The 21,727-nt window shown below is 37.7% G+C and overlaps 1 protein-coding gene across 1 annotated transcript in view; it reads left to right on the top strand.

Annotated features, from left to right (window-relative positions):
* Positions 1-20,444: 20,444 nt before the first annotated feature.
* Positions 20,445-21,727, top strand: part of LOC144347881 (uncharacterized) — a 41,605-nt gene continuing 40,322 nt past the window's right edge. Inside the window, exon 1 of the mRNA XM_085494715.1 lies at positions 20,445-20,478. Coding sequence (XP_085350841.1) covers positions 20,445-20,478 — 34 coding nt within the window. The remainder of the gene's footprint in view (positions 20,479-21,727) is intronic.

Genomic DNA, 21,727 nt, shown 5'->3' with positions numbered 1-21,727 from the left:
AAAAAGAACTAACCACTAAAATAGAATTTGATGACAACACTCATCTCAAGATCTGAATTGGATATGTACATTATTAACTGAGGTTGGTTGCAGGAAACGTAATTTTTGTAAATATATGAATGGTGATTGTTTTACGCATATGTATTATGCTATTCAATTTTATTTCAAAATTTGAAAATAGTACCAGTCAAATTATTTGCGTGTTCTAAAACTCACCATACGTAAAGAACATTTCTAGGTCAACTCGTGACCTGGCGACATTTGACCTCGAAAGGTGGCCTGCCAATCATTTTCGAAAAGATAAAATGTATCAACATGTTGCCTGGTAACATGTTTTCATGATTTTCCTAATAACAAGTTGAACGCTGTTTGCCTCTGGTGGTTGTATCGTGCAAAGATCGTAAAAATACAACAATTTGAAACGAGTTACTCCGACTCGTTTGGTGTGTTGAGTTTTTGACGTGTACTCAACACTCGTACTCTCAAACCAGTGTCGTATGTTTTTATTGTTAAAATATCAGAATATACTTTTCTTTACTTGCTACGGCAAACCATTCGTATAATAAAACATGGGGCTCTGTGATTGTACACAGGGACTGGGATACAAATAAACAACAAATTGCGTCGTGTGATTATTCAATGTTAACTTTTTGGTAAATACTATCACATTTACTAATATTAAATATGTACATATGTGTACAGTTTCCACTCAGGACTGTACACTGTAGTCCACTTTTATTGACAGTAATCACCACCACAACAGATGAAATATAACCCCACCGGGCATTCCCGATGAAGGACGTTATCCAATCTTAGTTTTGGTTGTAAGTTCTAGATTCCATTGCTATGTTTTGGAACGCCGTTCATTTGACGTGTCCCCATGAATAGATCTGTGTGAAAATATTGTAAACATATTCTGACTCTCACAATATTACCTATTCACATTTCAAACTCAGAGATCTACTCTAAATACAACCACTATATTCACAAACGTGTCAGAGTTGATACTATTATGTACATAAATCAGTGAGTGTTTATTGACACCATATTTGGAATGCTTGTCAAACTGTCAGTGATGTTTTCAACGAAAATACGTTTATTTTGTAAATTTCACTGACTAGGTCATGACACAGCTGTTTCGAAGGTTATGTTGTTGTAAATACATTGTAACAAGAAGTCAGTCAAACTACAATATTCCACGTTTTTGGAATGAAATTCACTGTCAGATTTACATCGCGAAATCTTGTTCGCACTCACGGTAATATAAAACTCAAACATCGCAGAATAGAAAACGAATTCAGTGAAAATGAAAACAAACTTTACAAGTAGTGTTAGCAGAGATGCTTCTGTATTTATGAAATACAAAATTGAATCTAATAATAGTGAGAATTTCGTGAAATTCGGCGAAGTTCTCTCAAAACAGCGTACCTACCACCCTACTGCGCATGCGCAAAAAAATGAAATTTTGAACAGGACATATTGAGACACGAATTTCCAATTTTTTTATAAAATATGTTTTATTCATAAATTGTGAGTGCTTAATAAATATCAGAAAACTCTACTTTACCTAATAATGTATGTATGACGTCAGATATCAACTTATACACGGGATTTTGAGAGTATTTGCGAACGGAGCCGACAGGTTGTGTTATCTTCAAAACGGCAGACTACAGTGTAATGATCACGTGCAAGTAATGACGTCATTATGTTCTATTTTTAGGTGGAATGTGTGAAATTGGTGATTAGTGTTGTTGTGGTCGTTGTTATAGCAACACTGATATATCATGACTTCAAGCACACCACGGTGGGTGGAGGGGCTAGGTGGTGGTTTGGGTTACTCTGCTTATAACTGTGGATTAAGTAAATTTCCGAGTGAAGTCTTTGATGAAAGTCGTAGAAATGTTGTGCGGATATGGCTGGGTGGAAACAATATTTCAGAAATTCCAGAAAATATTTCTTGTTTACGTCACCTGAAAATACTGGGGTTATCTGACAACAATCTGAGAACAATTCCAGATAACATTGGAAACCTTTCACAACTACAAGGACTGTCCCTGGATGACAACAATCTGAGAACAATTCCAGATAACATTGGAAACCTTTCACAACTAGAAGTACTGTACCTGGAAGGCAACCCATTGATAGATCTACCCGTGTCTTTGAGAAGACTAAAGAATCTGAGTATGTTCACCTGTGACGTCATAGACGGTATTTTAGAAGAAGATGTGTGGATTGAGAACAAGACGGAAATCAGAAAATTATTTGATAAAGTGTTTAAAAGAAAAGGTAAACATCAATAGATAAACAAATCATGAATAAACAAATCCTGGTAAACAAATCCTGGTAAACAAATAAATAAAATTTTAGCACGTGACCAAATTTGAATATTTTTTTTCAAAATGCGAAAAAAAAATTAAAAGTGAAATTTAAAAATTTAAGACCCGTTGGGGGGGGGACCCGAATGGTCACGTGACCAACCGAAAACCCGAATTTTTATTTTAATCAAGGATTGGTTTTAGCTATTGCCATTGTCAAAAATGAAATGCACAGGCAGTCTGAATATCAGTGAAAGTTATTTTGAATTTTACAATGTGTTTTTTATAAAATTGTGAATCGAATGTTGGGCTAAAAATATAGCATGTGTAATCAACGTGTTTGCGTTAGACTCGTTCGTTGGCGAGTGGATTAGAGTTGCTGAGATTTATCAATTTAAATCCAAGAATTGCAACCATTATCCTAAAACAGAGACTATGAGGTCAGTGTCAAACCTTTATTTCATTGATCAGAAGTTCTGTGCTCACAATGTGGCTTGAACTCGGTCAAACAACTGATGATGACAATATTGACATGTGCCAGTTCAAAAACACTATATGCATGTATCAGTGCCAACTGATCATGACACGTTACAGTTTGTAATCGGAGTTTAGAGAATTCCAGCACAGTACAGGGGAAATGTTGTTACAGACATCAAGTAATTTATAACACTGAAACAGATATTGTGTAATAATTTATTTTCAAAACAGGGAACGAAATTGACAATAGAATCAAATATAATTCCGTTTTTCTTTCAGTCCTCTCAAAACTCAAAAATAACTCCCACATCAAATGATCCACAGTCAATGTTGAGATAAAATGACAGTATTTTTGAAATCTGCTAATCTTGTAAGCATGCTTAGTTTATGTGAATTGTATCTGAATGGGAACAAATTTGAAAAAAGAATATTAGATAATATTAATTTATGAATTAAATCATATTCTATTATTTTAAATACCAAGTAATGTAAACACATGGATGACCCACAATTCATGTTACAACTATCTCGGTGCTGTTCACATATGCACATACTGTATATTAAAAACAAAAATGACAAAAGATTAATTATGCCCTTTTTAGTAAAGTATTATTATTTATTTAGGATGTAACAGTTATCTAAAAATGAGAAAAATATATATTTTTAATTTAATTCTAATAATTTGACATGTTTATAATTTACACAATTCAGGTCAGCTCTCATGACCCCAGTCACACAAGATAAAATATAACAATTGTTAGTGCCTTTACCGATCAAAGTCTTGTTAGAAACTTGTTAAATCATTTTACAGTATTGATTAGATTTTGATACATAATTCTTAGGGAATTTTATGTTTTTATAACAACAGTTTGCTCAAAACTTGATACATGCATAGTGTTTTTGTAGTTGAAAGTCTAACTCTGATTTAGAATTAGGGCCAAGTAAAACATATCCTGTGTTTTCAGCAACCTTTTATACCTACCAATATTTGTAAGTGAAATCAAAAATTGTATTTAAATCAAAAATTATTCTTCATGTCACATCCCTAAACAGTTGTGTTCTTGTATATCATAGTTTCTCTTAATGATTTGACTCTAGTATAATGTTCCTGTGGAATGTTTTTTTTTGATTGTCATCATGTTTGATTTGTGTTCTTGAACTTGAACATGAATGAAGTGATGTTTCAACAAAGGTCAACAGATTGGTAGGTTATTTCCACTTTTCTTTCCTTGCAAATTAGCCATGGTCACTTTTTGTATTTTCCTCTGTTTAGTGAATGGTATTTATTGAGATTGAGAACTTTTTTGTTATGTTCTTGTAATATCCGAAGAAATTAGTTTATCGGAAAGAATAAGCTAACAAAAATCTACTGGTACCAGGATATCACATTTGTTTTATTATCTGTTCCACTCGCTGATATAGAACCACTCTCTGATTGCAATGAAACTTATGACATATTTTCACTGGGAGTATACATGGTTCAGAATAGCCATTAATTATCAAATTTACATCATATTTACAATTTTATTTTTTTTTAATATCTTACCAATCATTCATAAAATGGTGATGTAACTCACCAACTAACCTATGCTTATAATTTTTTGCTATGAATAATTTTTTTTAATTTCAAATGGGAGTTACAACAAATAAATAAAAAATAAATGAAAATAAGAAATAGCTTGGTACATAGGTGTTTCATAACCACATACCTTAAATTAAAAAAAAAATAGAATCCCAAATTACAGTGGATTCTTGATTAAATCACAAATCATTTGTTGATAGAAAACCAAAATTCCTATTGAAACACAATCCCTCAGGTTTTCACAATGTTTTATTAGCTATAAAACACAGAATTAAAATAATTAGTTTTAAAATTAGAATACCATATGATGGTGAAATCTTAACTGATCAAACTTAAATAAAACACAAAAATTAGCTTAAATAAGTCCTGAACCATTGGTCCAAGAAAAGAAATCTGTGATGAATGTAATTTTGGAGAACCAAAGAATGATGCTAGCAATCAAATTTTTTAAACCGGTATAAATTATGAAAATTCATCAAATAATTAATATGAAATTGTAGTTTTAGAATGGCTACATTTTGGAGTCTTATGGAACCTAATTGTAGTTCTTAGTTGAAATCCTTACATAAATATCTAATCTGCATCAAATAACCAATTTTAAGCTCATTTTTCATGGGTAATCTGCATACAGTAAGCCGATTTTAAACGTATTTTTAATAGATAGTCTGATAAAACCGTTCAAAACTGTTTTCATACACACACAATTGTTTGTGCTCTGACACAGACCTGGTTTGTGTTGATTTAATGTTGTGCATATTACTGTAAAATCTGTATTAGATACAATGATACAAATGATACAATGCAACAACCACATTGCTCCAAAGCCAACATATGCCTGACAGAATGATGTAGTTTTTCACTTCCCCCTTCGATTTGTTGTCAGTACCGGTCAAATTGCAGGAATGTCAGATAGTGACAGTGAGTAAGTTTCTTTGTTTGTTAACATAATGCGTGATAAGGTGCTGGCAAATTTGTGATTTTTTTCGACAATGTAAACACAATTTGTCTCCCTGATTAAAAGTGAGTGTCTTCACAGGAAAGACACAGTCTGTAGTTGTACCCTGACAAGGTCGTGTGAGTTGCGCCCTCTGTACAGTGTTACCATGGCTACCAATATGAATATTCATTGAAACTCATTGCAAGAAGGCTTAAAATTTGCAAATTCGCAGTATTGATCTTGATTGATTGACGAGACGTACACTATTCTGTCAGGCATAAGTGGGGTCTGACGCTACTCGGCCGGTGAGGGCGCCACCCATACTTACATGTCAGGCTACAACTGTGGATGTGGCTTGTATTATAGCATCTACACATATGATGATTGTTACAGTGGCACATATATAGAAACTTGATTAGCTATAATAGTCAAAGCTTACAAGTTGCAGTTCTCAGAATAACCATGGGGCTAGTACGTGTATGTAAAAGAGTTACCGTAATGTCAAAATTAAACGTCATGGATTAATTCAAAATATCAACGATAACAAAATTACAACTATAAAATGGTTTAGAACTAAAATAATAACAAAGACTGCAACAAAAGCCAAATAAAAATGTGTATATTAATCTACATTAAATGGTGAAAACAAGAATATAAAAAAAATGAGATAATGATAATAATGTTGTTGCGATAAATTTAGGGGAGGTGTTGCTGCCTTATTTCCATACATAATTTAATATATTGTGCCAAAGGGATAGGCATTTATTTGTTATTTAATAACATTATGAATTTGTTTTCATTTTCAATTTTTTTAAAGTGTGGCACTTTCTTCTCTGCTGTCAAATAAATAAGCTATTCTTTTGTGTCTGGTATCTTGAACATGTCATTATGAAATGATATTCATTTTCAATCTGGTTATTGGTACAGAAATTACAACTTCTCTTTTCCACTGCAGTGTGAGTATGTCTGCCTGTTTCTATTTTGAGGCAATGGTTCCCCATCTGAATTTTGTCATAATTAGTCACAGTTCAATATTTTGGAGTTCAGTTAGGTAGCTTTCTAATTTAAACTCTGTTTTAAATATTCTATTGTTCTAAGTTTATTTTTTGAGTGAGCATTTGGTCTGGAGTCATCATGAATTTCCTTTTAATGCATTAAGCATTACGTCCAAAACCACTGGTCTGATTTTTGGTATGAAGGTACCCTGTCGGATAGAAATTGAAATTTGTTCATGGATCTGTCTATAATTCTGCAAATTGGGTCAAAAAAAGCTAAAAATTTACATTTTTGTCAATTTCTCAAAAACCTTCAGTCTGATATAAGTACGTACGCCGGTCATCTGTGTAGCTTGTTGATGTGGTACCATTTTCTTCAATTTTCTATTTTTAGTGATTTTTTTATCATTATTTTTAACTTGTTTTGTTCAAATCATATTTTTTTTTAAAATTCTCTCCAACCATCATACAAATTGCTTTCATGTCAACCATAAAGTTTTGTCCATTTTGTCATGTGATGGAGTTTTCTTTTAATCTTGTATTTTTAGTGAATATTTTAGAGCTTTATTTTGTTGAATTTTTTTTGGCAGAAAATTTTATTTACACTATTTTTTTTCAAACTGCTAGATTTTTGACTCCCATATGCGAAGCACATAATGGGAGTCTTTGCAGTTAGTGTGTCTGTGTGTGTGTCTGTGTGTATGTGTGTCCGACTGTTCCACTGATATCTCAAGAACCATTCATCGGTTTTTGATGAAACTTGGTGCATAGATGCTCTGGGCCAATGCACAGATTTGATTAGGTTTTGGTAAAAATCCGTGCATATTAATTACCTAATTTGCATGATAATTAGCTGATTTTTAGCTGTTCCATGATTGTTCCACTGATATCTAAACAACCACTCATTGGATTTTTATGAAACTTGGTACATACATGCTTTGAACTAATGCTAGGTTTTGATTAGTTTTTTGTAATAATCCGTGGATACTAATTACCTAATTTGCATAATGATTAGTCATTTTTCGGTTTTCCCACTGATATCTCAAGTACTAATCATCACATTTCAATGAAACATGGTACATAGATATCATATGACACTGCACAGACCTAATAGTTTTTATGGTAATATCAGTACCTATTAATTACCTAATTTGCATAATTAATTATTTTTCAGCATTTGATATAAGTAGTGAGCATTACATTTCAATGAAACTTGGTACTTACATACTCAAGGACTATGCAGAGATTGATTGTTTCCGATAAATATTTGTGCATATTAATCACCTAATTTGCATAATTAGTTAATTTTCAGCTTTTCCGCGGGTATCTCAAGTACTAATCATCGCATTTCAATGACACTTGGTACATAGATTCTTTAGGACTATGCATAGACCTGATTAGTTTTAGGGTAAATAATTGTGCATATTAATCACCTAATTTGCATAATTAACCAACTTTCACACTGATATCTCAGGACCTAATCATCACATATCAATGAATGTTTGTACATGGATGCTGTAGGACAATAGACAGACCTGGATAATTGTGGGTTAAAATCTGTACATATTAATTACCTAATTTGCATAATTAACCAATTTTAAGCTTTCACACTGATATCTAAAGTACTAATTATGCCATTTCAATGAAACTTAGTACAAAGATGCTCTAGGACAATGTACAAACCTAATTAGTTTGGAGTAAAAATCTGGTCATATTAATTCCCTAATTAGCATAATAATTCATAATTTGTTGGTTCTAATCACATTTCAATTAAACTTGGAAACATAGATTTTCTGTTACATTGCGCAGACCTCATTAGTTTTACACTCAAATCTGTTCATATTAATTTTCTGATTTGCATAATTAGTTTTCAGCTAAGTAATTTCGAATTATATTTAATGTGTTTCCAATACTCTCAGCACATGTGAGTTCTTTCTAAGCTTTCTTTGATTATTTTTTTATTTTCGGTGTAAAGGTTCCTTATTGGTGAAGATGGTGATTTGTTTAAGAAATGTAGATTGAATAATAAATCTGCAAATTGGATCAGAAATGCGAAAACATCTCAATTTTTCTTTTCAACAATTACTATTATAGACAATCTCTAGGATCTGAAGTGCCCTCTCATGAAGCTGCTTTTTTAAAAACTGGACAATATCCCTGTCTTATTTTCAACAGATAGCATTTGGCAATGCATCGTGCCAAGGAGTAGACAATTCATACAGTGATCACCCACATACACCATTGCTTAACTATACATTGACAATTCATACAGTGATCACCCACATACAGCATTGCTTAACTATACATTGACAATTCATAGTGATCACCCACATACAGCATTGCTTAACTATACATTGACAATTCATACAGTGATCACCCACATACAGCATTGCTTAACTATACATTGACAATTCATACAGTGATCACCCACATACAGCATTGCTTAACTATACATTGACAATTCATACAGTGATCACCCACATACAACATTGCTTAACTATACATTGACAATTCATACAGTGATCACCCACATACAGCATTGCTTAACTATACATTGACAATTCATACAGTGATCACCCACATACAGCATTGCTTAACTATACATTGACAATTCATACAGTGATCATCCACATACAGCATTGCTTAACTATACATTGACAATTCATACAGTAATCACCCACATACAGCATTGCTTAACTACCGGTATACATTGACAATTCATACAGTGATCACCCACATACAGCATTGCTTAACTATACATTGACAATTCATACAGTGATCACCCACATACAGCATTGCTTAACTATACATTGACAATTCATACAGTGATCACCCACATACAGCATTGCTTAACTATACATTGACAATTCATACAGTGATCACCCACATACAGTATTGCTTAACTATACATTGACAATTCATACAGTGATCACCCACATACAGCATTGCTTAACTATACATTGACAATTCATACAGTGATCACCCACATACAGCATTGCTTAACTATACATTGACAATTCATACAGTGATCACCCACATACAGCATTGCTTAACTATACATTGACAATTCATACAGTGATCACCCACATACAGTATTGCTTAACTATACATTGACAATTCATACAGTGATCACCCACATACAGCATTGCTTAACTATACATTGACAATTCATACAGTGATCACCCACATACAGTATTGCTTAACTATACATTGACAATTCATGCAGTGATCACCCACATACAGCATTGCTTAACTATACATTGACAATTCATACAGTGATCACCAACATACAGCATTACTTAACTATACATTGACAATTCATACAGTGATCACCCACATACAGTATTGCTTAACTATACATTGACAATTCATACAGTGATCACCCACATACAGCATTGCTTAACTATACATTGACAATTCATACAGTGATCACCCACATACAGTATTGCTTAACTATACATTGACAATTCATGCAGTGATCACCCACATACAGCATTGCTTAACTATACATTGACAATTCATACAGTGATCACCAACATACAGCATTACTTAACTATACATTGACAATTCATACAGTGATCACCCACATACAGCATTGCTTAACTATACATTGACAATTCATACAGTGATCACCCACATACAGCATTGCTTAACTATACATTGACAATTCATACAGTGATCACCCACATACAGCATTGCTTAACTATACATTGACAATTCATACAGTGATCACCCACATACAGCATTGCTTAACTACCGGTATACATTGACAATTCATACAGTGATCACCCACATACAGCATTGCTTAACTATACATTGACAATTCATACAGTGATCACCCACATACAGCATTGCTTAACTATACATTGACAATTCATACAGTGATCACCCACATACAACATTGCTTAACTATACATTGACAATTCATACAGTGATCACCCACATACAGCATTGCTTAACTACCGGTATACATTGACAATTCATACAGTGATCACCCACATACAGCATTGCTTAACTATACATTGACAATTCATACAGTGATCACCCACATACAGCATTACTTAACTATACATTGACAATTCATACAGTGATCACCCACATACAGCATTGCTTAACTATACATTGACAATTCATACAGTGATCACCCACATACAGCATTGCTTAACTATACATTGACAATTCATACAGTGATCACCCACATACAGCATTGCTTAACTATACATTGACAATTCATACAGTGATCACCCACATACAGCATTGCTTAACTATACATTGACAATTCATACAGTGATCACCCACATACAGCATTGCTTAACTATACATTGACAATTCATACAGTGATCACCCACATACAGCATTGCTTAACTATACATTGACAATTCATACAGTGATCACCCACATACAGCATTGCTTAACTATACATTGACAATTCATACAGTGATCACCCACATACAGCATTGCTTAACTATACATTGACAATTCATACAGTGATCACCCACATACAGCATTGCTTAACTATACATTACATACTTAAAGCAATACCAATTTCTTGTGAAATTTTCTAATTTCATTTACAAAATTTAACACCTACAGATTAATCATGGCATTGAAACTCTTGTGCAAGTATTGTATATTATACATCAAATTTGTTGCTAGGCTAATGTTATAATTACCGATGAGTGTCAGGTCCATTGTCCTATTTTTCAGTGAGGTACCGAGGGTACAGTAGATTTTGGTGATGATAGTGCTACTAGTAAATATATGACTGTTTAATATTAGCAGTACTTTGTAGATGTATGTACTATGAAATTTGTCGTGGTATAGAGTTAGGATGGGGCACTTGTAACTGTTTACTTACAAAGTTCACAGCCGTCATGTCAATACATACAACACTCATACATGTACAAAATACTGTCTTGGTTCAATGCCCCGGCACACTGTGTTTCAAGTAGACAGGTTGGTTATCTTCATTTTAGTAGCTTTGCATCACCAGTCACCTCAACCCACTGCATGTACATGGTTTATATAGCTGACCATTTTTTGTCATGTCAATTTTCAAATTGCCAACTGTTTTTTTCAAGTAGTAGACCCATTTAGTATAGCAGACTGTTTGTAGTTGTAGGCCACTGTAGAATGGTGGATTTTTGGTTCTAAAATGTTTAGAAAGAATTGGTATGGCTTCCCTTACAGATGTGACTGTTTATACTAATTTTATAGTAATTATTAAATTTACATAATTTTGCTACTTTTTGGTGTTCGACAAATATTATAAAACTTTTATGAAACTAGGTACATGAATGCTCTGGAATAAATAACATACCCAAGTATATTAATCACCTAATTTGCATGATAATTAGCTGATTTTTAGCTGTTCCATGTCTGTTCCACTGATATATGAAGAACCACTCATTGGATTTTGATGAAACTTGGCACATGGATGCTCTGAACTAATGCCCAGATTTGATTAGTTTTGGGTAAAAATCTGTTTATATTAATTACCTAATTTGCATAATGATTAATCAATTTTCGGCTTTTCCATTGATATCTCAAGTATTAATCATAACATTTCAATAAAACTTGATACACAGATGTCATATGACACTGCGCTGACCTGATAGTTTTCAGGGTAATATCAGTACTATATTGTATACCATTATTTAATACTATTGTATATACTCTATGGCATCCTAGTACATTCCATCTCATTTGTATACCATTATTTAATCCTATTGTACATACACTATGACATCCCAATACATTCCATCTCATTTGTATACCATTATTTAATACTATTGTATATACTCTATGGCATCCCAATACATTCCATCTCATTTGTATACCATTATTTAATCCTATTGTACATACACTATGGCATCCCAGTACATTCCATCTCATTTGTATACCATTATTTAATCCTATTGTACATACACTATGGCATCCCAGTACATTCCATCTCATTTGTATACCATTATTTAATCCTATTGTACATATATAACCCGGACATGGTCCATGTTATTGTTTACTTATTTAAATAATATGAAATTACTGTAAATATGTTAAAAGAGTGTTCTAGTGTTTGGGTTACTGAAACGGCATTGTGCGTTTTACGGTAATGCTTTCATTTCCGCCTTGGTCGTTGCATTGATTTTGCGATGAAGGATTTTGTAGTGTAGAGTTTGTGTTTTCATGGGATTATAATTACCTATGGCCACACGACGTCTGGTGGCGATCGTATATGTTTTGTTTCGAATGGTTATTCATCAGTTAGTCAGCCGATAACTGTGTTTAGCATTACAATTGCACTGTGTGTGTTAAGTATAGGGGTTGTGTTTTGTTAATTATTTCCTCCACTGAGACGAGAAGTCTTTGTTTGAACTTAGTTGATTATGTATCTTTATTTTACTTTGATAATTTGAATTCTGTTCGAATGTCATGAATGTAATGTATTTGAAAGACCGACTAAAATGTGGGCTGTTTATGGCGTGTGGAACGTGAAGGAGAGAGGCTAGAAAGTGTGACCTGTGAACGAGGTTGTCAAGAAACTCTCTCTTCGCGCGAACGACATTTTGAAAGTGGTAGTGGCGTTTTCATAGTTGCGGCTAAAATCAAGTGAAGTGGCGGAAATTGAGGAAGGAGGCCGACCTGGATCCGACAGAAGACTCGCTAAGGGGCCCCTCCATCGATGGTATGCTGAGTAACCGACGGGACTTGATGGTAACTTGGAATTCGCCGATTTTTGTCGTTGACTAGCCTGGTGCTGGGAACTACGTGCGCGTTGAGCACTTTGCCGTGAGTACACACGTAACACGTGACGAGGGACTGAATCGATAGTGATTGTTGTTTTCAGAGCTCTATAAAAGTGGGTTGGGCTGAAAGTGGTTATCATTTGATGTATTTTAATTGTGTCTTATGACTACCTGTATTTCTATGCTATTGTGAAATGTTTGTTTGAGTGGAGAATACAGATTTGCCATGTTTATTGTTGATACTTGCAACACGTGTAGAATTGTGCAATTATTGTTGTTGATGGTGAGTGAATTTGTATGAGTCACTGTGAAACTGCCTTGATCCATCCCGGACCTATCACATTAAAGTGTTTGCCCTGGTTCATGTCCAAGTTGTTTAGAAGTTGGAATCTGGCCGCGGTGTGGTATAAAACGGGTGTTTATGCATTTTAAAAGTGGATTGAATCAGTGGCATATCACTGTTATTCCCACACGTGGACGTTGATGCTATATAACTGGCGCCTACGTGTTGGGGTCATATAACTGGCGCCCAACGTGGGGCCTGTGGTGGATTTAAAAAAATTGTTTTTGGCAGTAGATTCATGCAGAGTTGCTTACGGAAATTCAAGTGTCCTGCATTCAGTGTGTAAATACCTGGGGGCAGCCATATTGGATTGTTGTTGTTGTTTACATTGATTATTGCTGTGTTGATATATATTTAACATGGTAGGCCTAGTGCGTAAGCTATGCCCAATTTTCTATTTTTTACTCCAAATACTTAGAAATTTTGGTACGATTTTGTTAGTAGTGATTAGTATTGCAACTGATATTTTGTGGATGCAGCGAGTGATGTACTGTTTTTATTGGTGGTGCTTTGTGGTGATGTGTTAGTTAGTGACAGATGTGTATAGTGCGCCATCTAGTGTTGACAAATTGTATGACCGCTAGTAATAGGCACTGAGCTTTGTTGTTGATATATATTGATATAGGATACTGTTGTTTAAACTTTCCTGTCATTATTTTTTCTATTAAGTCTTTGTGATAGGAGGATTGTTTGTTTAGTTGTTCCATGATGGCTGACAGGGAACAGGAAATGATAGATGAGGAGAGAAGTACTGAAGGGAATATTTATGATACGCCAGCCAATCCAGGCATGTGGAATACAGCGCAACTGAGTAGAGAGAAGGAAGAGAAAAAGAGAATGTTGGCTGAAGCAAATCGTAGGTTGGATGAAGAGGAACAGGCAGAGAGAGATCAGGAACTTATGAAACAGGTAGAGTTGACTTTGATAGCTGAGGAGAAAGAGAAACGGAAACAGGAAGCTGAACAGCGATATCAAGAATTGTTAGAACAGGAAAGAGAGAGGCGTAGGATTGAGAGAAGACGCCAGGATGATATTAGAGCTGAATATGATTGCTCTGGACAGGGGACAAGTGTTGGCCACCTGGGAGCAAGGGGTGTTGTTGTTGATGAGAATACAGTTCTACCTGCTGCTGCTGCAAATAGTGGAACGTATGCTAAGCCCCCTGTACCTACTTTTTCAGGTAGTTCTGATAAGAAAGGGGAGGTTTCTTTTCGTAGTTGGAAATACCATATTAGATGTTTACAAAAGGACAAGCATCTATCACTCAGCACGTTGACTGCAGCAGTTAAGAGGTCGTTAAAAGGAGATGCAGGTGATTTTGTTATGAACTTGGGGGAAGATGCCACCCTTGAGGAAATATTTGAGGAATTGGAGGTTCCGTATGGTGAGGTTGAATCGGGTCCTATGTTAATGGAAAGATTCCACAGAGAGAGTGCTCAACGTGAGATGGAGGATATGAAGTCTTATGGACTGCGGTTGCAACTGGCTTTGAATAATGTGAAAGAGAGAGGGGGCATACGAGCTGAAGATGTTGATAGAACGTTATGCACTGCTTTTTGGTTTCATATGAGAGACAAAGACATCAAGCAGGCTCTAAGGCATAAATATGATGGCATATCAACATTTAGGCAGTTGTGGAGTGAAGCTAGGAGAGCTGAACAGGAGAATTTTGAATGGGGTGGAGGAAAGATCAGAAGTAAACCACCTCTTGCTAGAGCACATCAGACAGTGGCAGGTGATGAGGAGGAGCCTTCTAACAGTCACCAACAGACAGTAGGTGATCATAAATCTGATAACATAATGAAACATCTTCAGGCTACTACACTTGCTGTTTCCCTCATAAAAGAGCAGATAGATAAAATGATGGTTAAACAGTCGCAATTGGAAGAGGAAATGGTAGGTCGGAGGGAGGCACCACCTGTTATGGCACCGCCATTGAGTGTAGCAAACCCATTGGTTCAGCCTACTCCCGTGTATTCGGCAGGGCCAGCCGTGAACATGACTGCACCAGCAAGGGTTGGGCCCTGTTATGAGTGTGGATTGTTGGGACACCTACGTAGACAATGTCGCTCTAGGGGCGGAGTCAGAAGGAAGGGACCAGTAACCTGTTATAATTGTGGAGAGAAAGACCACATTTCCCCTGATTGCCCTCATCCAAAAAGAAAGGCAATACTGGGACAGGAACAACAGGGACCACCCCCTTCAGTGAATCAAGGATTAAAGGCATGGCACAGAAAACATAAGGTGAAACAAGTGATTGCGGCAAAGCAGGGAAGGAAACCTTTTATGATGAAAGAAGACGTTTGGAAGAGACTGGTGGGCAGAGCCCCAGAGGAGTCGGTGTATGTTAATGGTGACTTGGTACCCTGCTTAATTGATACTGGATCCCAGGTTACCACTATATCTTACGACTACTATAAGAAAAAGTTGTCTTCGATTTCTTTGATGTTACTAGATGAGTCTTTCCGGGTCACTGGAGCCGGAGGAGAGACTTTGCCCTATTTGGGATATGTTGAAGTGACTATGGCGTTTCCTCGTGCTTTGTTTGATTCCCTTGAGGAGCATGAGACGTTGGTGTTGGTAGCCGTCAATAATGAATACAATAGAAATGTACCAGTCACTGCGGGCACCAATCTTTTGAATTGTTTTATGAATAATAGTACACTGTCTTACAGAGAGAAGACTGTGCGATCTATGAGAATGTCGGAAGTTGGACGGAAGACATGCAGCATATTGGCAGCCCGTGAGCGTTTTATAGGAGAAGATGGGTATCTGGGTGATGTGAAGGCTGCTGTGCCGAAGCCATTAATCATCAGACCAGACAGTGACAGAGTGGTTTTAGGAAGTGTACGAGGAGGCACAGCACATGACGAATACATTGTTGCTGTAGAGCCAAGTAGAAACACTCCCAGTAACATTGCTACTAGTGCAACAACTGGAGTTCTTAAATGTCTTAGAAAGAAGTCTCAGGTACCGGTTCGCATAAGTAATACTACAGATAAAAACATAATTGTAAGGCCGGGTCAGGTTATTGGAGAAGCGAGAGCAGTAAGTTGGATTGGTAGCCCTAGTCAGCAGTCAGCGATTATGCAGAGCCAGCCAGAGGATGGAGTGTCTGATGGTGAAGCTACATTTGAAATAGATGGTGTGAGGTTTGACCTTACTAAGTCAGAATTGTCACACAGTCAGATTCAAGAGGTACAGAAGTGTTTCACTGAAGAACAGACTGTTTTTTCGAAGTCGGAGAATGACTTGGGTACCTGTGAGATTGAAGCGCACCGTATCAGGTTAACAGATGATATACCAGTGGCAGAGAGACATAGACGATTGCCACCTGCCCAATATGATGAACTCAAGTGTATATTGAGGGGTATGCTGGACAGTGGGGTAATTCAAGACTCGCACAGCCCATATGCAGCTCCTATTGTGATGGTTGGAAAGAAAGATGGGAGTACCCGCCTATGCATTGACTACAGGCGTCTGAATGCCAAGATCATAAAAGATGCATATGCTCTACCAAGGATAGAGGAAACGTTTGATGCTTTGAAGGGTGCTACAGTTTTTTCGGTTTGTGACTTGACTCAGGGATATTGGCAAATCTTAATGGACCCAAATGATGTGGAAAAGACTGCCTTTATAAGCCCGGTGGGTCATTACGAGTGTCTAAAGCTGCCCATGGGGTTAGCAACTAGTCCGGCTAGTTTTCAGCGTATTATGGAGAGATGCCTTGGTGATATGTTGTATAATGGTTGTATCGTTTATCTTGATGACATCATAGTCTACGCAGATAATTTTGATGAGCATCTGAGTCGGTTGCGTGAAGTATTTAGACGACTTGTGAGGGGAGGACTGAAACTTAAGGCCCGAAAATGTAAGTTCTTCCGAGATGAAGTTAAATTCCTAGGCCATGTGGTATCTGCAGCAGGTGTGCAGACTGATCCCGCAAAGACAGAGGCGCTTAGAACATGGCCAATACCGAAGAATGCTCAGGAGGTCAAGACGCTATTGGGAGTGACTGGTTACTACCGTCGATATGTTCAAGGGTACGCCAAAATAGCTAAGCCGTTGAATGAATTAACTCATGGATTGTATAAGCGAGTAAACAGAACTGGAAAAATGAGACGTGTGAGAGAATGTGAGAAACCCCCCTTTATCTGGAATGATGAGTGCCAGACAGCCTTCGATACACTGATTGATCGGTTAACCAACCCACCTATCTTGGCTTATCCAGATTACAACAAAAGCTTTGAGCTACACACCGATGCTAGCCTATTGGGATTGGGTGCGGCACTTTACCAGCATGATGGTACAGCAAACAGGGTGATAGCTTATGCCAGTCGCAGAATATCGAAAAGTGAGCGCAATTACCCAGCACACAAGCTGGAATTTCTGGCGTTGAAGTGGGCTGTTGTGGACAAATTTAAGGATTACTTATATGGTCGGAAGTTTACTGTGGTGACTGACAATAATCCCCTGACGTATGTCCTGACCACAGCAAAGCTAGATGCAACGGGGCACAGGTGGTTGTCAGCCCTGGCACTGTTTGATTTTGAGCTTCAGTACAGACCGGGGAGATTTAACGGCGACGCCGATGGATTATCACGAAGACCAAGTCAAGGATATTCCACGGACGATGAAGGACAACCCCACTGGTTGGATTGGTTGCCACCCAGTGAGAGGGAAAAGATGAATCCGCAGACTGTCAGTGCTATCAGCCATAGTCAGCTGGTGACTGCTTTGCCTGCAGCTGAAGTGTTGGGAATGTCACCGAGCCCCATGGCACAGGCTCGTGAAGACATAAACAGGTGGGCTGATCAAGCATCCCTACCTACTACGGTAGCAGAGGACTGGAGGACTGCGCAACAAGGAGACCCTGTGATAGGGAGAGTCTGTTGGTATCTGGACAGAGAAAGAAAACCAACTCCGCGAGAACGTGGTAATGAGGACAGGATGACTCAGCTTGCCCTGCGAGAATGGGACAACTTGTGTTATCGGAACGGTGTTCTACATCGACGACGAGTTGACCCTCATGGTGATGAATACTTCCAACTGGTATTGCCTGCTGTTTATCGTGGCACGGCCATGGAAGCGTTGCATGACGACATGGGTCATCCTGGGATTGAGAGGACAACTGACTTATTACGCACACGGTTTTATTGGCCTAAAATGCTGGCTGACATCCAACAGAAGGTGAAAAGCTGTGAACGATGTACGAGACGAAAGGTAACTGTAGAGGGCAGGGTTAGAGCACCTCTAGGACATCTGACGTCTACCCAACCACTCGACCTTGTATGTATGGATTATCTGACACTTGAACCCTCCAGGGGTGGTGTTAAGGATATCCTGATAATAACCGACCACTTTACGCGGTATGCTATCGCTATACCTACCAAGGATCAGACAGCAAGAACAACAGCTGATGCTCTGATGGAGTATTTCTTACTTCATTACGGGTTCCCGGCACGAATTCATTCTGATCAGGGCAGGAACTTTGGGTCGCGTGTTATTGCTGAATTATGCAAGAAGTTGAGAGTAAGAAAGACTAGGACTACCCCGTATCATCCGCAATCGAATTCTCAGTGTGAACGATTTAACCGTACACTAATGGATATGATCGGCACACTGGAGAATAAGGAGAAGGAAAATTGGAAGCAACATGTGAGTTCTATGGTGCATGCATATAACTGCACAAGGAATGATGCCACCGGCTATTCCCCATATTATTTGATGTATGGGCACCATCCGCGTCTACCTGTAGATGTATATCTTGGACTAGAACCCAGAGGGAGTGAGGATGAGGGATCTGATGACTATGTGAGTAAGTGGCAAGCTCGGCTGAAGGAGGCATATGAAGTGGCTACCAAGGAAGCTGCTAAGCATGAAGATGTCAATAAGAAGAGGTATGACAGGAAAGCTAAAGAGGCTATACTAGTGGAGGGAGATAGAGTGCTTGTGAGAAATGTTGGCCTACGGGGTAAACATAAAATAGCAGATAAGTGGGAGAAAGAGGCATATTTAGTGATGGAGAGAGTTAATCCTGATTTACCTGTGTACAAGGTCAAGCCAGAGAGAGGAGAGGGAGCTACCCGAACGCTGCATCGTAACTTACTTTTACCATGCAATGCGTTACCGATACTATACCCTGAGCGTCCCATGAGGAAGACGTACACAAAGACTACCAGGAACCCCCGTATGAAGACTAGACAGAGACCAGTCAGTACAAGTTCAAGTAGTGACACCTCTAGTGAAGAGGAACTTGTTTACTGGTGGCAAACTAAGACACCAGAGCATATGGAAGATGTAGAGTCAGAGAGGATAGCTGTGCCTGTTACAGTGAGTGATGATTTGATACAGAGGGAAGAAATGAATAACGTTAGTAGCCCCAATGACATGTCTAGAGGTATTGAAAATCCTGCGCCATGTTCTTCAGGTGGTGAAAATGTGATGTCATCATCGGGCAAGAGCAGACCAATGGCATCCGATGATAATTCTAGAGATACCATGGCCAAGACTATGCCAGAGAGAATCCCCTGCCATGAGGATGTGACAATTCCTGAGGCTGAAGTAGTAACTGTAACGGAGACTGCGATTACTGGAGATGAAGTACAAGCTGTGAGGAGATAAGCCGACCACGAAAAGCACCTGAGCGCTATGGATGGTCACAGCAGAAAAGATTTGCAGGAGAGATGTTGCATGATCTGATTTCCTTGACTAAAGGATGGTTTGAAGGGAAGGAATTAGGCCCTAGAGATGTGGGTTATGACATTGTGTAATATGGTAATAAGGCTTTATTTAGTGTGCAAGTACACTTTGTTACTTTTACGAATTACCTTTATACTTTATACATATGTTGCATTCATGTTAGTATTAAATAGTAGATTCAAGTGTGTAATTTAGCTGGTAGAAGAGGAGTGATCTGAAGACACAGGGTGATTGAGGGGCCAAGATTCAAGGGCACTCAATGGAGCGACGGGGTAAACGGGAGACCAAGATTCAAAGGTGCCCGATGGAGATGAGGGTATCGAGGGGCTAAGATTCAAGAGCACTCGATGGAGATTTGGGGGCCAATGGCACCAAATCCTGGTGAGCCGAAGAGGACCACTAGGCAAGACACAGGATCACGAAGACAAGAATTCGCGACTGCAGTGAGCGGGGACGCTCATATTTGTGGGGGGAGAGTATAACCCGGACATGGTCCATGTTATTGTTTACTTATTTAAATAATATGAAATTACTGTAAATATGTTAAAAGAGTGTTCTAGTGTTTGGGTTACTGAAACGGCATTGTGCGTTTTACGGTAATGCTTTCATTTCCGCCTTGGTCGTTGCATTGATTTTGCGATGAAGGATTTTGTAGTGTAGAGTTTGTGTTTTCATGGGATTATAATTACCTATGGCCACACGACGTCTGGTGGCGATCGTATATGTTTTGTTTCGAATGGTTATTCATCAGTTAGTCAGCCGATAACTGTGTTTAGCATTACAATTGCACTGTGTGTGTTAAGTATAGGGGTTGTGTTTTGTTAATTATTTCCTCCACTGAGACGAGAAGTCTTTGTTTGAACTTAGTTGATTATGTATCTTTATTTTACTTTGATAATTTGAATTCTGTTCGAATGTCATGAATGTAATGTATTTGAAAGACCGACTAAAATGTGGGCTGTTTATGGCGTGTGGAACGTGAAGGAGAGAGGCTAGAAAGTGTGACCTGTGAACGAGGTTGTCAAGAAACTCTCTCTTCGCGCGAACGACATTTTGAAAGTGGTAGTGGCGTTTTCATAGTTGCGGCTAAAATCAAGTGAAGTGGCGGAAATTGAGGAAGGAGGCCGACCTGGATCCGACAGAAGACTCGCTAAGGGGCCCCTCCATCGATGGTATGCTGAGTAACCGACGGGACTTGATGGTAACTTGGAATTCGCCGATTTTTGTCGTTGACTAGCCTGGTGCTGGGAACTACGTGCGCGTTGAGCACTTTGCCGTGAGTACACACGTAACACGTGACGAGGGACTGAATCGATAGTGATTGTTGTTTTCAGAGCTCTATAAAAGTGGGTTGGGCTGAAAGTGGTTATCATTTGATGTATTTTAATTGTGTTTAATGACTACCTGTATTTCTATGCTATTGTGAAATGTTTGTTTGAGTGGAGAATACAGATTTGCCATGTTTATTGTTGATACTTGCAACACGTGTAGAATTGTGCAATTATTGTTGTTGATGGTGAGTGAATTTGTATGAGTCACTGTGAAACTGCCTTGATCCATCCCGGACCTATCACATTAAAGTGTTTGCCCTGGTTCATGTCCAAGTTGTTTAGAAGTTGGAATCTGGCCG

Source organism: Saccoglossus kowalevskii, chromosome 20 (assembly GCF_978046115.1).
Source record: "Saccoglossus kowalevskii chromosome 20, keSacKowa6.1, whole genome shotgun sequence".
In the NCBI taxonomy this organism is placed as follows: Eukaryota; Metazoa; Hemichordata; class Enteropneusta; family Harrimaniidae; genus Saccoglossus; species Saccoglossus kowalevskii.
This window is presented reverse-complemented; position numbering and strand designations above follow the sequence as displayed.